Here is a 15,556-nt window from a genome sequence, read left to right as displayed (position 1 = left end):
ATGGCCGCGCCCGGCCCTGGAGACCCGACGAGGAAGGAGGCGGAGACATCAGGCGCCCAGAGGGAGAGAGGCCGCCCACTGGCACACAGAGAAAGGGATCAAAAGGGATCTATAGTCTGTCTCCGTAAATAAAAAAACCAAATAAAGACACGTGTGTGTGTTTACATAAGGAATCACTATACACAAGCACATTCTTTAATTTGGTTTTATTAAGATAAAACGCAAGAAATAAGAAATTACAGGTGTCTTTAGTTGGTTTTTATTAACAGATGAACAATACACATAAGGAATCACACACAGAGATATGCACGTATTTATTTGGTTTTTTATTAAAAAACATAAGGAGTGTACGTCTTTATTTTGTTATTTATTTATTTATTTAGGTCCCTCCCCCATCGTGGTCAGCACAGTGATGATAGGAGCTGTAGTCTGAAAACAAATAAAGGTATCTAGGAACTATTTAAATTTATATAGCAGAAATCCTGCCCAGTATGGATAAGGTTTTCCTTTCCAGCTTTTAAGCATCCTTTTTGCCTGCCTCAAAAGTAGTAGATAATTCAGCGCATACAGATGTGGCAGAGGTATGCGCACTCCCAAATAGTTAAAAGCCGAAAAGCAACAGCAACAACAACAACAACAACTTTGGGTTTGAGGTTACCGAGCATCATTCAAGAGTTACTAATTATTTTTGACTACTATGTTGTGCAACTATAGCAGGTTGACAAACCTGCATTTCAATCATCATCATTATTATTATTATTATACATCATCTGACAATAACACACCTCAGGTTTCTGGCACTTATAGTGGATGGATAAGTGCCAAATGAGGGGAGGGGACAACAACTCATGGCACAAATACGGTATATATACCCTCAAGCACGGCCTACTAGTGTAGATGGGATTTCAGAAGCATAAAATTTTAAAGTGAAAACTGCTAGTATGTTTATTATAGCCATGTGCATGGGACTTCATGTCAGTGCTAATCTGCTATATATTCTGGAAACCCATTTGTTCTCTGTGCATCTGGGAACCTCTTAAAACACCGCAACCAAATATTGCATGGTTGTTCTGGAGATGAGGAGCAGGTTTTCGTCTACATTTGGGGTGCCATTTTGAATCAAGATGGCGGAATGAACCTTTCAAAACGGCATTGATTTTACCCACTGATCTTAAAACTGCATTTATTTATTTATTTTACTTCTTAGAATTCCTAAACAGTGCTGGGTGCAAGGGTGCTGCTTGACTTACCGTATTCCAGTTTTACTCTGCAGTGGGTTCATTGGACAGGTGGTGGATTCTGAGGCACTGTAAGAAAACCTGTAGGAACTTAAAAAAACAACAACAACACACAGTCCAGGGTTCAGAAATAGCAGTTCTTGGCAGTCAGCATTCCCCTCTCACCTAATTTAACCACCAGTTATATGATGAAAATGCAGACAGTGTGCGTGGACAATGACCTTTAGCTTCTTTTATGGCAGAGTTTGCCAATAGTTGTGTCATTAAAAGAAGATCACGATTAGGCACATTTTTTTTTTATAGCTGAATGATAATTACAAACAAGGTTAGAACAGATTTTTTTTATTTTTTTATTCCATGCTGCCTTTACGCCTTATACAATTTCCTGAAGCAGTTTAGCATGCAAACCTCTGCATGTTACTTGGATGTAAATTGAACTGTGTTCAATGCACGTTACTCCCAAGTAGCGCGTGTTTGCAACCTGAGCATAAAAATCCAATCGAAATCAGTAATAATTGTAATCACCTTGAGCTCAGCCCAGAAATAAAAAAAAGCACTGGACCTATCTGTGATCTTGAGGATCATAAAACTTCATATCGCGATGCAGAAATAAAACCTGCTTTCAACTGGGGTCATTTCCTTTCGTTTCCTGCTATTATTTCATGTCCCTCAAAATAACTTTCCTTTCCCTTCCCTACCTTTGATTGATAGAAAACTCCCGGAGCAGCTCTGCCTTTGATAAACAGCAGCTGTTTAAATAAGTGAAACCTGAGCCATCATGGATAAATATCTGCAAGGCAAGGTGGTTTCCCCTGACAAAGATGCGGGGCCTTGAAATGTGTCAGTGCACACAAGCACAGTGAGAAGGAACACATAGGAATACTGATGGCTCACACTGCAGATCAGAGCATGTTTCTGTGACCTTGAAAAAGGAGCTGGTATAAAATTACATTTTCTCCTCTCTCCCACCCTGAGCAGTGCGAATGGGCACTCCATTGTCCAGGGGAGTCTGCCCATACTACAGATATTGGATACATAAACATAAAGGTAAAGGGACCCCTGACCATTAGGTCCAGTCGTGTCCGACTCTGGGGTTGCGGCACTCATCTCGCTTATTGGCTGAGGGAGCCGGCGTACAGCTTCCAGGTCATGTGGCCAGCATGACTAAGCCACTTCTGGTGAACCAAAGCAGCGCACGGAAACACCGTTTACCTTCCCGCCAGAGCGGTACCTATTTATCTACTTGCACTCTGACGTGCTTTCAAACTGCTAGGTGGGCAGGAGCTGGGACCGAGCAACGGGAGCTCACCCCGCCGCGGGGATTCGAACCGCCGACCTTCTGATCAGCAAGCCCTAGGCTCAGTGGTTTAACCCACAGCGCCACCCGTGGGTTTAAATATACCATATATTTAAAGCACAAGACTTTCCCAAAGAAGAACTATAGTTTACCCCTCACAGGGCTACAGTTCCCTTAACAAACTACAGTTTCAGGATTATTTGGTGTGCACGCATTCGTCATATGGTTTATTAACTGCTTTGCCTATCATGTTTGCAGAGAATTCTCGCCACTCAATATTCCACGACTACTGAGCATGCTTAAGCCACACCAGGATTTTATTTTATTTTTGAGCTGCATTTGTCTGCTTAGTTGTTGGGGGGTAGATTTGCAAATCTTCGAATTCCCCTGAAAATGCTACCTCTCACATGTTTCTCATTGGGGCAGTTTGGGTTGCAATCCTGTCGGCTGGGACTTACTATAGAAGGACTTACTATAACGTAGTGGGTAAAATGATTGTAAAACAAGGCAGGACCCATATCCTGGGGATGTAACTTGCACTATCCACACCCTCAATACTAAGAACCGCTTCTTTAGTCTGACTGATGCAATAATTACCCGCGTTCATCTGTCATATAATTATGTAATGCATTAATGCGACATGTGAAACCCGCCTATTGGTATCGTTCTTATTTAGATTGAACTTTGCAACAAGTAGGCACCCAGCCTAGTTCTCCAAAGGAGATGGTGACCTTCTGAACTCTCTTACATATTTATCCGTAGAGGTAGCTGGCCGGTTTAGCTGCTTATTTTGATTTCCCAGCCTCAAAGCCTCTTGGTAGGAATAGGGTTTTCTAGAGGAATGAGGAAAGCCACATTCGCACAGTTGAGTCTAGCAGTCGCTGGACTGAAGCTTCGAAAACCCCTGTCTTTTGGCCATATCTGTGATATAATTTTCCGGTTCCGAACAGAAGAACGAAAGAAAAGCCTGCTGGATCAGGCCAGTGGCCCATCTAGTCCAGCACCCTGCTTTTTGCAGCCGTGACCCAGATGCCTGTAGGAAACCCTCAAACAGGACCCCAGCATAAGAGCGCACTGTGATGGGACCCTTCGTTTCCCACCAAGAGCCCTCACACTGTAAAACGTTTCCCCTGACTGTGTCTCTCCCTAGGTTTCACCGACGACTAAAATGAACCTTACAATGATGTTATGAGAGATGTCCTCGGGGTACCTCAGTGCTCCACGTTCTTAAAATGAAACTCCTGCCACCTTGGGATCGCCCGCCCTGGGTTCCCAAACTGCTGCAGCTTGCCTTTCCTTCTGACAACTGCGTGGCACCTTTGGCTTCACTGCCCAGTCCTCTGTGTGTTAGGAAAATAAGCCACCCGTCCCCTCTTCCACAGGAAACCTTTAGTGCTTTTCCCCTCAACCACACCTCTAGAGGTACTGACGCACTGCCAGAGTCCACGAACGTTGAAAAACAAAATATGTTTATTGAGGTAACTTAAATATCATGGATGTTAAGGTAGAATGCGGTTACAATGTTCTTCAATTAGGTACGTAAGCTTGGTTACAACATTAAACAGGATAAAAGTTTTCCTTCCCTAACCTAAGCCTAACCTCCAACCCACTCACCCTCTCACCCTCAATCCCTGACCCACAACAACCGCCCAACTGCCATTCTCTCCCTTTTAAAAGGTAGAAAAGACCCGCCTCTGCGATTGAGCTGCCAGTCATCTAGAGTGGGTGTTAACTCTTCGAGTGCTGGGCACCTGCTCACACCCAGGCACAGGGTTGGTCTGTTACACGCACTCCCTCCTATGGTTTTCCAGCAAACCAGCATTTGGAACCGTACAGCGTTTGGAGAGAGAGCATAGCCATCATGGCTAGTAAGCCATTGATACTATCCTCCATGAATTTGTCCAGTCCTCTTTTCAACCCATCTACGTCAGTGGTTACTACTGCCTCCTGCAGCACGGAGTTCCATAGTTTAACTATGTCAGGGGTCGGCAAGGTTTACCTCACCTGGGCCGGTTCACTCCAGCAGAGCTACCTTTGTGGGCCGGATCGCGCGCGTCTGCGCAGACGAAATTTCCGGCGCCACTGAAGTGAGTCCCCTTGCCGCGCTGCGCTGCTTTAGTTCAGTGCGTGGGGACTTGCTGAGTGGGGAGCTTGGTTCGTGGGCAGCTCGTGGGCCGGTTAAACGACCCTGTGGGCCGCTTGTGGCCCATGGGCTTTAGGTTGCCGACCCCTGAACTATGTGCTGTGTGAAGTAGCATAGCCTTTTGCTCGTCCTGAATCTTCTAACATTCAGCTTCATCGAATTGTCCCCAGGTTCTAGCGTTATGAGAGAGGGCCTGACTATCTTCTCTCCCCCCCCCATGTGTAAAATTTTATACCCTTGGAAGGGGGCTCAGCAAAGTGATGGATTAAAACCCGCTGCTTATCACTGATAAAGATACAAATGGCTTCCTCCTTCAGTGCTCTAGGATGACCAAATTAAGAAGAATCCAGGATCACCTAACTAGCTTAGAGGTCAGGCAGTACAGAAAGGCATTTAAATGTTCTAGCTGTTCTCATACCAGCAAGAGTACTTTACTGATCCTTTTAAGTCAGCTGTCCTGTGTTGCCTAATCATGTTCTTTCAACCATTTCCTCAGGTGACACCTGGAATCAGAGAGGCAAGATGCATCTGAATACCAGGTGTAGGGTGGAAACCAACAGGAGAGTGTGCTGCTGTGCTCATTAAGCATCTGGCAGGTGACAACAGGAATAGGATGCTGTACCAGATGGGCCTTTGGTGTGATCCAGTAACGGTTATTATTGTTACAGGTAGGTAGCCCTGTCTAAGGTGCTACTGGAAGGAATTTTTAAATTTTTAATTTTGTTTTGGCTATTCTTGTGTTTTTATGACAGAGGCATATCTAAAATCACAATGAGGTCAAGTTCTTTGAGGACAAAACATTTTCTTAAAATTCATGGATGATAAGGCCATCCATAGCTACAACCCACAATGTCTAAGTTGTAATTAGTATCATTATTTAATTTATATACTGCCCTATACCTGGAGGTCTCAGGGCGGTTCACAGAATAAAACCAAAATATAAAAACCACAAAATATATAATCACAGCAATATATGTGAAGAACAGTTGCTGGGAATCCCAGGTGGGCAGAGTAGCTGCTCTGGCACCTGGAGCGGTGCACACGCTGTGCACCCGGGGGTGGGGTGAGCGGCCTGGGGGGCAGCCCAGCGATGTCATCCCCCCTCAGGGATGACACCCAGGGCAGACCGCACCCTCAGCACCCCCTTCCTCAGCCAGTGCAGGTGGGGAGACTTGCTACTGCACTTTGGTCCTGTTTGTGGGCATCCTATGGGTGTCTGGTTGGCCACTGTGAGAACAGGATGTCAGATTAGGTGGCATGAGAGCCAGTGTGGTGTAGTGGTTAAGAGCAGTACACTAGTAAAGTGGTGAACCGGGTTCACGTCTCCGCTCCTCCACATGCAGCTGCTGGGTGACCTTGGGCTAGTCACACTTCTTTGAAGTCTCTCAGCCCCACTCACCTCACAGAGTGTTTTTTATGGGAGAGGAAGGGAAAGGAGATTGTGAGCTGCTTTGAGACTCCTTCGGGTAGTGATAAAGCGGGGTATCAAATCCAAACTCTTTTCACCTGCAGCTAGTGGAGGGGGAGCCCTGACAGTAGTTCCGCCCGTCTTACTTGCGGCCCCCATGGGTGCCAACTTATAATAGTGGGGGGGGGGGTGGGACAAGTATGCCAGATCCCGCATAATCGATCAAAAGACGGGGCACACACCCACACTATTTAAATGGCAATGGCTATCAACTGGGGCTGGGGGGGGGGTGGCTAGGGGTGGCAGCCTCAACTATTGTCTCCTATGCTGAGATCACAATGCGGCCGTGAGCGAACAATCGAAGGGGCGGGATTCTGCCGCGCGCCGGAGTTGCGCCTCGATGGCGCGCCCCCAGGAGCCTTCGCAGGGAGACACCCACGCCGCTCATGAGATCGGGGAAGCTCGCCTCTTGCGGGGCTCGGCAGGAGCTCCGCTCTTCGTTTACCAACCCGGGTCTCAGCTCCGACGACGCCTTCCTGTACGGAGGCTCCCTCCTGCCCAAGCGCTCGCCTGGCGGCGACGGCACCCTCACCAGCAGCAGCGCGCCTTGGGCGCAAAGGAGTTAAGTGGGTGGAGCTGCGCTGCGCCGGAGCCGAGCGGAGAAAGAGGCGGCCTCTCCGGCGCTGCTCTTTGCTCAGCCTTCTCCTGGCGAGCCCGCACGGACGGCTTCCCCCTGCCGAGGCGGGGCGCGGCGAGCCGGCGTCCGGCTCAGGCGCTGCAGATAGTAGGGCGTCTCGGGAAGCCAGCGCGGCGCCCGCAGCCCTCGGGATGGAGCACCTCTTGGATCTCCTGCTGCGCCTCTTCGGCTTCTGGTTCTCCGCTGTCTTCCTGCTCATCGTGCTGCCCTCCATCTTCGGTGTGTCCTTGGGGATCTCGGAGCTGTACCTCAAAGTCCTGGTGAAGACCTTGGAGGTGAGTCGGGGCTCCGCGCTACCTGCGCAAAGGGCGACGCGTGCCGCCCCCTCGGGGCTGCCTCTCCGAAAGGAGCAGCAGAGCTTCCCTCCCTCTTTCCTGACCCCCCCCCCCAATGCTTCGCCGCCTCCTTTCTCCTTGCTGCGCTTCCCCCCTACCCGCCTCCCCATGCCATAAACAACAGCTGACCTTTCTTGCATGATTCAGCGGTTTGCAACGCGGAGGAGGGCGTGGAGTCCTCGCATCCGCGATGCTTTTTTTTTTTTTGCACTTCAATGAAATGGGCCTTTGGGAAGCCTGGAAAGGGTCTTGGACGCGAACAATGGCAGCTCTTTAGGGAACCCCACCCCCCGTCCCTAAAACCCTAGATTCAGTTCTGCGGAGGAGCGAACGTGAGGCCGACCTCCAATTCGTCGCTGCGCCTGTCATTCATTTCTCCCCCCCAAAAAATCAATTTTCGCGTTGCATCCCCGGCGTTAGCCAATGGAGGGACGCAGATACGCACACACCCAAAGATAATAAAGGGCTATAGGCTCGAGAGATGGGGTGTTCCACCGACAGGTTAGTGCATTTAACCTGCCCGCCCCCATAAAATACGCTATATGTTTATTAATTCTGCCTTGTGAGCTTATGTTGGCTTCACTCTAGATGTCTACAGTGCCTCGGATAGTTTCTTCTTAGGGGGAAAACCGGCCTACTAGTATTTTAAATAAGCCTGAAGGGCATCTGTTCTTGCCAATGCAGAGCATCTGCATGCTTCCCATTTGGCCCCTCTACCTTATTTTTGCGTGCCGTCTGGCTTCCTTGTTTTTCTAGGGGGTTGGTTTTACCCTTATCCTCCCTGATGTTTTGGGCTACAGCTCCCATCAGTGCTGGCTGGGGCTGATGGGAGTTGTAGTCCAAAACATCGGGAGTGCACCAGGTTGGTTAAGGCTGGCTCTGATGATTCTCATTAAATGCTTTGTGCTGACACACAATGGCAGAGTCAAGCCAATAGAAGAAAAGATCGCTGGTGAGACTATTCATGGAGCAGGTAAACAAAAACCTTGTCTTCTCTTAACAAAATGCATAGTATTACAGGGAGTTGTTGCGGTTGTAAATTCAGTCACTTGTCAGAGCCACGCAGCTCCCAAGGCCAGCTAACAATCCATCCACCATGTGTGGAATGCAGTTGCTCTCCACAGATTGAAATCTGATCTTCAGGAGCGCGACTAACTCAGTGTCCTCTTCTTAAACTGCCCTGCTTGCCTTTCACTGTTGGAAGATGAGTTATGGGATCTTGGTTTATTTTGGAGTTGCATCTGGCTATTAATGAATCTTGTTTGTTGGGCAACAAAACCAGGAACTTAAAGGAAAAGTGCTTTAAGCAAAAGGAGGACAAGTTAAGGCTGGAGGTGGACATAAAGAGTTGCCCTTTGGACTCCACTTACTGACTCGAGGTGGAATAGCAAAATACCGTCCTGCGATATTTTTCTTCATCTGAAGCAGGTTTTAATTAACAGTGCTGGGAGAGAGAATGGACTTTATTGTCCTTCTGCCTGTATAAAGGTGGCCTTAGACCCAGAATCGTGCTTACGCTCTTGCGATGAAGTCCTAATTCATCATGCAAAGGGGTGATGTCCATAGTCAGTTTTGTGCTTGGTAAAGATGCAAAGGATGCTTCCAGACTGTCCCTCCTTTTGGGTGGGATTCAGTCACATACTGGCCAATTCAGGTTGTGCAATTAAAGCTGATTTGGAGCTCTCTTTGCAATGACACTGCTTCCCCGAAAGGTCGGGTAAGGACAGTGGTGGGAAAGTGTGAGATGACGCTTGCTTGACACAACACGATCTAATCTCCCCGCAAACAAATCGTGATGTCTACGTGGAAAGAGACCTAGGAGTCATAGCTGTGGTCTGCCGTGTGAAGTTGTGGCATTTCATGAGCATAGCAACTTCATTGCACTGGATCTTGCCCTGAAGATACAGGGTGGTTTTGTCCTGCATCAGCCGCAGCGTACCTAGATAAGTCTTCAAGAGCATCGTTCAGAGTTCATACTGCTGTACTAAACTTCATAACATTGCTAAACATCATGACATTGCTGGATCTGAAGGCCTTGCCATGGAACAGTCATGATTAAATGCATTCAACCACTGTTGCAATCTGGAGTTTCCACACCCTGAAAGCATTTATTGACTAGTGCTTGGACATTGCGATCCAGGCCTTGGACACATAAACATACATAACTGGGAAATAAGTTCTGTTGAGATCAGTGAGGCTTTCATTCAAGTCAGTGTGCTTCGGAGGAGGAGGAGGAGGATGATTAATTTTGTATACCGCCCTTCATCACAAGGTCACAGGGCGGTTCACAACATAAAAATACAAAATGAAAACACAGTTGTGTTGGAGGTGACAAGAATTAGCCGGGTTCTGTTCGTCGCAGGGTCAACTATGAATAGTAGAGCCTTAAAAACAATCTGCTGTCTCTGTTTACTTTCTTCACGGGGTTGCTATGAGGATGAAATTAGATAACTCCATAATAAGCATCCCTGGACTCCTTGGTGGAAGAAAAGTAACAGATACTGGTTTGATTCCAGGACTCAACACGGCTAAAACAAGCTAGCTGGGAATAAGGGTGAGACTAGGCATGTCAGTGCAGAGAGGAAATGAAGATGCTTGCTGGATCATGCCAAAGGTCCAGCTAACCCAGACTTCTGCTCCCCAGTAACGAAGGAGAAGCCTCTGGAGAAGGGCATGAGCAGGGCTTGTAGGACAGTAGAACAGGAGGCATGTGATTGATTAGTAGAGCCTCCTTCTGGTTCACCAAGAAGAGGTGAAGTTCGCAGGTTGAACCCCTAGCATCTCCAGGTAAGAGACCCTCTGCTGAAATCCTGGAGAGCTGCTGCCTACTAAGCTCAATGGATGGTCATCAGACTCGATAGAAGCCAGCTTCCTGTATTCCTGTGAACAGTTCCTGAGGGTGCTCTAGAGACCCAAGAGCCATAGCTGAAGCCTTAATTCCTTTGCTGTCATAGCTGTGTGGAAGTAGGTGTTAGGACGTTCAGTGGTTGCTCATGAAGAATCAGCCAAACGCAGAACTTCTAAGCTAAGTTCTTTATTGTGCAAAACTATTTACAGTGGAGCAAAAAGTTCAGCGTCCATCTCCTCACTCCGCAGAGTCCAGGAATGACCCCTTCCGGTTCTTTTTCCAGCAAAAAAGGCGCGGGATCCTGAACCCCCGCCTGCCCCTTCCATGTCCTTCCTGCCTTCCCCTTCGGAGCGTGGGAACCTGACCCCGTTCCTCGCTAACCCCGCGATGCTGAGGCTCTGCGATCCTGTCAGAGCCCCCCCCTGCACCGCCTTCCTGCTTCCGACTCCCCCTCCCCACTGGAGGAATGGTAGCTTCCGGCGGAGGAGGGGGAGGACGAACTAGTGAAATGCACAGGGGGTTCCCTATACTGCAAACGCTCCCGCTATCCCACCGATTGCGGGGTGGGGGGTTTCCTGACAGTAGGCAAGGAGACAGGTTTGAAAAGGAACGGAACCGAAAAATATGGGTCAAAACATTACTCCACACAATGGAGGGTAGCCACGATGTTGTTACTCCACCATTAGAAGTGATGAGAGTGTTATTGTGCTCAGGAACTGCTTGTGGGCTTCTCGTAAGGGTTTGGGTACCTATTGCACAGTGTTCAAAATTAGCCAAGCACCAAGCACATTTTGCATCTGGTTTTTGACCGCTTGCAGCCAGGGGAAGATGCCTGGGTACCAGGATGGTGCCTGACATCTCCACCATCTGGGGATCATTGGATCTGGACTGTTTTCACACACTATACCCCATCCTGTAGAATTCAAACTTACATTTTATCTGCACAGTCAGAATGAATTTCTGAATCCAGAATGCTTTTTCTGTGCAGCCTGAGCAGTCACCATTGAGAAAAAAGAGGTCAGAACAGGCCAATATATATGCAGACTGTCCCTGGATCAAGTGGCTTTTCTTCTTTTAAGTTCTCAAAGCTCTTCACCTAGCTCAAGGTTGTCATCTGAACTAGCCTAGCCAGATGTTTAACTGATAATCACAGTCAGTCAGTCATTTGAAAAATAAGACTTTAGAGCCGTCTTGCCCCAAAATGGAAACATCAGTTTTTGTTGAGTTGTTGAAACCTATTTGATTAAAACTGGTTTGCACCATCTGTTCCTGTGTACTCTGTGGGGATTAAGTTATTATAGTTGTTGGGTGTTACCTTGTTGAAGTAGTCTGTCGTTTGAAAACCAGTAAGATTACATATCACTACTATGTCCCCTTCTCCTTGTGCCCTCCATCTTTCCCAACATCAGGGTCTTTTCCAGGGAGTCTTCTCTTCTCATGAGGTGGCCAAAGTACTGGAGCCTCAGCTTCAGGATTAGTCCTTCCAGTGAGCACTCAGGACTGATTTCCTTCAGAATGGATAGGTTTGATCTTCTTGCAGTCCATGGGACTCTCAAGAGTCTCCTCCAGCACCATAATTCAAAAGCATCAGTTCTTTGGTGATCAGCCTTTTTTATGATCCAGCTCTCACTTCCATATATCACTACTGGGAAAACCATAGTTTATACTGACCTTTGTCAGCAAGGTGATGTCTCTGCTTTTTTAGATGCTGTCTAGGTTTGTCATTGCTTTTCTCCCAAGAAGCAGGCGTTTTTTAATTTCATGACTGCTGTCACCATCTGCAGTGATCATAGAACCCAAGAAAGTAAAATCTCTCGATGCCTCCATTTCTTCTTCTATTTGCCAGGAGGTTATGGGACCAGTGGCCATGATCTTAGTTCTTTTGATGTTGAGCTTCAGACCATATTTTGCGCTCTCCTCTTTCACCCTCATTAAACCCTCTCCTCTTTCACCCTCATTATTTGATTCCTCCTCACTTCCTGCCATCAAGGTTGTGTCATCAGCATATCTGAAGTTGTTGAAATTTCTTCCGGCAATCTTAATTCCGGTTTGGGATTCATCCGGTCCAGCCTTTTGCATGATGCATTCTGCATATACAGGTGAAACTCGAAAAATTTGAATATCGTGGAAAAGTCCATTTATGTAAGCAATTGTTTTCATTAGCTACTGGAGTTTAATATATGAGATAGACGCATAACATGCAAAGCGAGATATGTCAAGCCTTTGTTATAATTGTGATGATTATGGTGCACAGCTGATAAAAACTCCAAAGTTGAGATTGTTAATTTGGGGTTCTCATCAGCTGTACACCATAATTATCACAATTATAACAAAGGCTTGACATATCTCGCTTTGCATGTCATGAGTCTATCTCATATATTAGTTTCACCTTTTAAGTTGAATTACTGAAAGAAATGAACCTCTCCATGATATTCTAATTTTTCGAGTTTCACCTAAGCAGGGAGACAACATACAGCCTTGTCATACTCCTTTCCCAATTTTGAACCAATCAGTTATTCTATATCCAGTTCTAACTGTACCTGTAGCTTCTTGTCCCACATAGAGATTTCTCAGGAGAAACGACTAAACAACAACTACACCTTAAAACTAGTAAAGATATACAGTTAACAGGGATGAGGATCACATGTTACAATCTGCATGCAGGTTTCAGATTACTGAGAAATGCAATCAAAAGTCTTACAAAGATGTCCAGATATTTGCTTTAAAAACTGCCAGCGAGGAAGGAGATTCCAAGCACAAGTGTTGGTTTCTCAAGGACAGTTTTCTCCCTCCTGCTCTACTTCTTCCTTTCCCTAAAACATGGAACATATGAGAGCAGTTGGCATGCCTTTCAATTTTTCAGATCATAGTTGACATAACATGAATGGGAGAACCCTTGAGTAGGTGCTGCTGGCTGTTTTTCAAGCTCTTTCCTCAAATCCATTTATAGATCCATCTTTGGGCCATTTATCTTGGACTGGTAGCTCAACCCTCATACCTAGATTGCAACCAGCCATGCTGCAACGCCTAGACCCCATAGGTGATGGGAGCAAATTCTGTTTTGTCCAGAGGGGTAGGTTCACATTTACGAGAAAGAGGATGGAGACGAAACATTAGGAAGAACTGCTTGACAGTGGAAGAGACGGCTCTTCATTAGAAGACTTGAAGCTGACCCTACATGACCACCCTTTGCAGATGCAGTAGAAATTCCTGGACCAATAGGAGGTTGTTGCTAGCTGCCACAACTTTGATTGGTTGTGTGGTGTTGTAGCGGTCCTGCAACCCCCTCCAGCCAATTATCCACCTCTTGAGCCCAGTGGAGCTTTAAACAATGCAGAGGAGGTTCACAGAATCCTTTAGCAGAACAAAACTCACAGTAGGCTGCCACCACTCTGTGAAGTCCGATAGAAGTTTCAGGGAGACACACTTCTACCTTAATTACCCAGACATCACACCTTGGCACACTTTACCGTGTAGCCAAATAACACTCATAAAACCTGGTAGGGTCTGAGTTGGTTTGGCGCTGGACTCAGCTTCACTTTAACCAAAGGCAAACACGGCAAGCAAAACTATAGTTCAAAAGTTTATTAAAAGTAAAAGATTAAAAAACAAAGGTTACACGTTTCTTAGAAAAGAGTACAATCAGAAAACAAATACAAGTGATCTTTAATATAATTCCACCAATGGATAAAGACCTCAAGCGTATTTCACTGTTGTCAAGTAATTACTGCAGTTGTGAGAATGTTAATTCACAGGTCTCCGAATGTCTGGTTCCTCCCTATTTTCCCAAATTGATGGTCACTGTTTGATCCTTAACTCTCCCTCCCAGCTGTGTCAAGTTTACCACTTAGCATAAATCCACGTTCGACTCCAGATAGCCCCTTAAAGGAGGATGAGGGGAAAGTTTATTTTAAAGAGAGAGCCAGGCACAGAGTCAGGCCCACATTCCCAACATGCCACTTTTCTTATGCATGGCAACCCCAAGTTCACCTCTTGAGAGGCCTCCTCGCACTACAGGTGTTGTCACAGCCATGTGGTCCAACTGGTCTATGTGGGAAGCAGATTTCTGGTGTCTGCGATGCCCTACTTGCAGAAGTTTCTTTTGAGTTGGGCTGTGGTGACAAGCCTATAGATAGCAAAGGGCGGTAAGCATGAGCTGGGGCTGAAAGGATTGGTTCCTCCTATGGACCTGGCTTGGCATATCTAACGTGGGGGGGGGGGTTTGGCTCTTAATATCAGAAGAATGCTGCCGGTTTGGGGCAAATGCCCATCTAGTCCAGCACTTTGTTCTTACGGTGGCCAAGAAGATGTCCACGGAAAGCCAGCAAAGAGAACAAAAAACATTGACAGGGGTTATATGACCCTTGAGATCTTTCCAATTCTTTAATTCTGTGGCACAGTAACAGTTAGAATATGATTGGTGGTGTACCAGAAATTGGAAAAATAAGGCTGTACCAACTGTAGCCGATTGGCAAAACTTAATGATAGAATACCTGCAGTTAGCCAAAACAACGGGTAAAATAAGAGGACGGATGATTCAGAAGGTATGGAAAGAATGGAGGATATTTAAAGAATATTTAATGGATAGTGGTTTAAACGGAATCCTAGTAGCAGACCTAGATTGAACCTTAGATTAAGCAAATAGAGATTGTGAGAAGAGTAACAAATGGGAATTATAACTGTACGTTATGTTAAACAAAAACAAAAGTAATACGAAATACAAAGAGGATAATTGGAAGTTTGAGAATGTGTGTGTCCAAGTGTTGACAGTGGGTATGTATGGTATGTGAGCATAAATGTGTGCATGTAAGTATTTATGTTTGAAGTTATGTATATAAATAATTATGTTTGAATATGTTTGAATATGTAGTTATATGTGATGAGTATGTTTTATTTGTGTGATTTTAAACAATAAAGAGATATTTAAAAAAATGAATATGATTGGAGGTGTGGTGCTGGTTTTTTTTTTTTTTTTAGAAAACTTGAGAATGGGGAACTGAATGCTCAAGTAGCTACTAGAACATTACAAATACAGTATTAATTCAAATAAATATATCCCTTGTTTTCGTTTCTTAATGCAACTAACTCTTGAGATGGGTAATCATCATCATCAAAATTTTATTCGACCGTCAGTCAGAAAACAAGGATTTATCCATACAAAAATTTAAACATCTAAGTATCTAAAGGAACATGACACTTAAGCCAGCAATAAGAAGTAGGTTATACATTTAAACCCATGTCAATACTGTCAATTTTAACCTTACGGCGCTTAAGGGCCAAAAAATGGAATTTGGCCACCAAGGATGCTGTTGGTCTGGTAAAGTTATTCAGCAAAAATAAAACCTGTCTTTCTCTGTCTACAGGACTAAGTTGGCATAGAAGTGGCGCTATAAATTTTTGTCTAAGGTCTGCATAAAATGGGCAGATCAGAAGAATATGTTCAGTTGACTCAACCACTCCCAAGGCACAGGGACAAGATCTCTGGGCATATGGGACCCACCTGTACCTTCCCAACAAATCCACCGATTCCAGCACATTTAACCTGGCAGCTGTGAAGAGCCTCCAGTACTCCATGTAGTGGATTTCCGCC

The 15,556-nt window shown here is 45.9% G+C and overlaps 1 protein-coding gene across 1 annotated transcript in view; it reads left to right on the top strand.

Annotated features, from left to right (window-relative positions):
• Positions 1 to 6,778: 6,778 nt before the first annotated feature.
• The window catches only part of GPAT3 (glycerol-3-phosphate acyltransferase 3), a 31,561-nt gene continuing 22,783 nt past the window's right edge, over positions 6,779 to 15,556 (top strand). The window contains exon 1 of the mRNA XM_033160730.1: positions 6,779 to 7,058. Coding sequence (XP_033016621.1) covers positions 6,915 to 7,058 — 144 coding nt within the window. The 5' untranslated portion in view covers positions 6,779 to 6,914. The remainder of the gene's footprint in view (positions 7,059 to 15,556) is intronic.

The sequence above is a fragment of the Lacerta agilis genome, chromosome 9 (genome assembly GCF_009819535.1).
Source record: "Lacerta agilis isolate rLacAgi1 chromosome 9, rLacAgi1.pri, whole genome shotgun sequence".
Classification (NCBI taxonomy): Eukaryota; Metazoa; Chordata; class Lepidosauria; order Squamata; family Lacertidae; genus Lacerta; species Lacerta agilis.
Note: the sequence above shows the minus strand (reverse complement) of the source record. Positions and strands in the feature narration are given on the sequence as shown.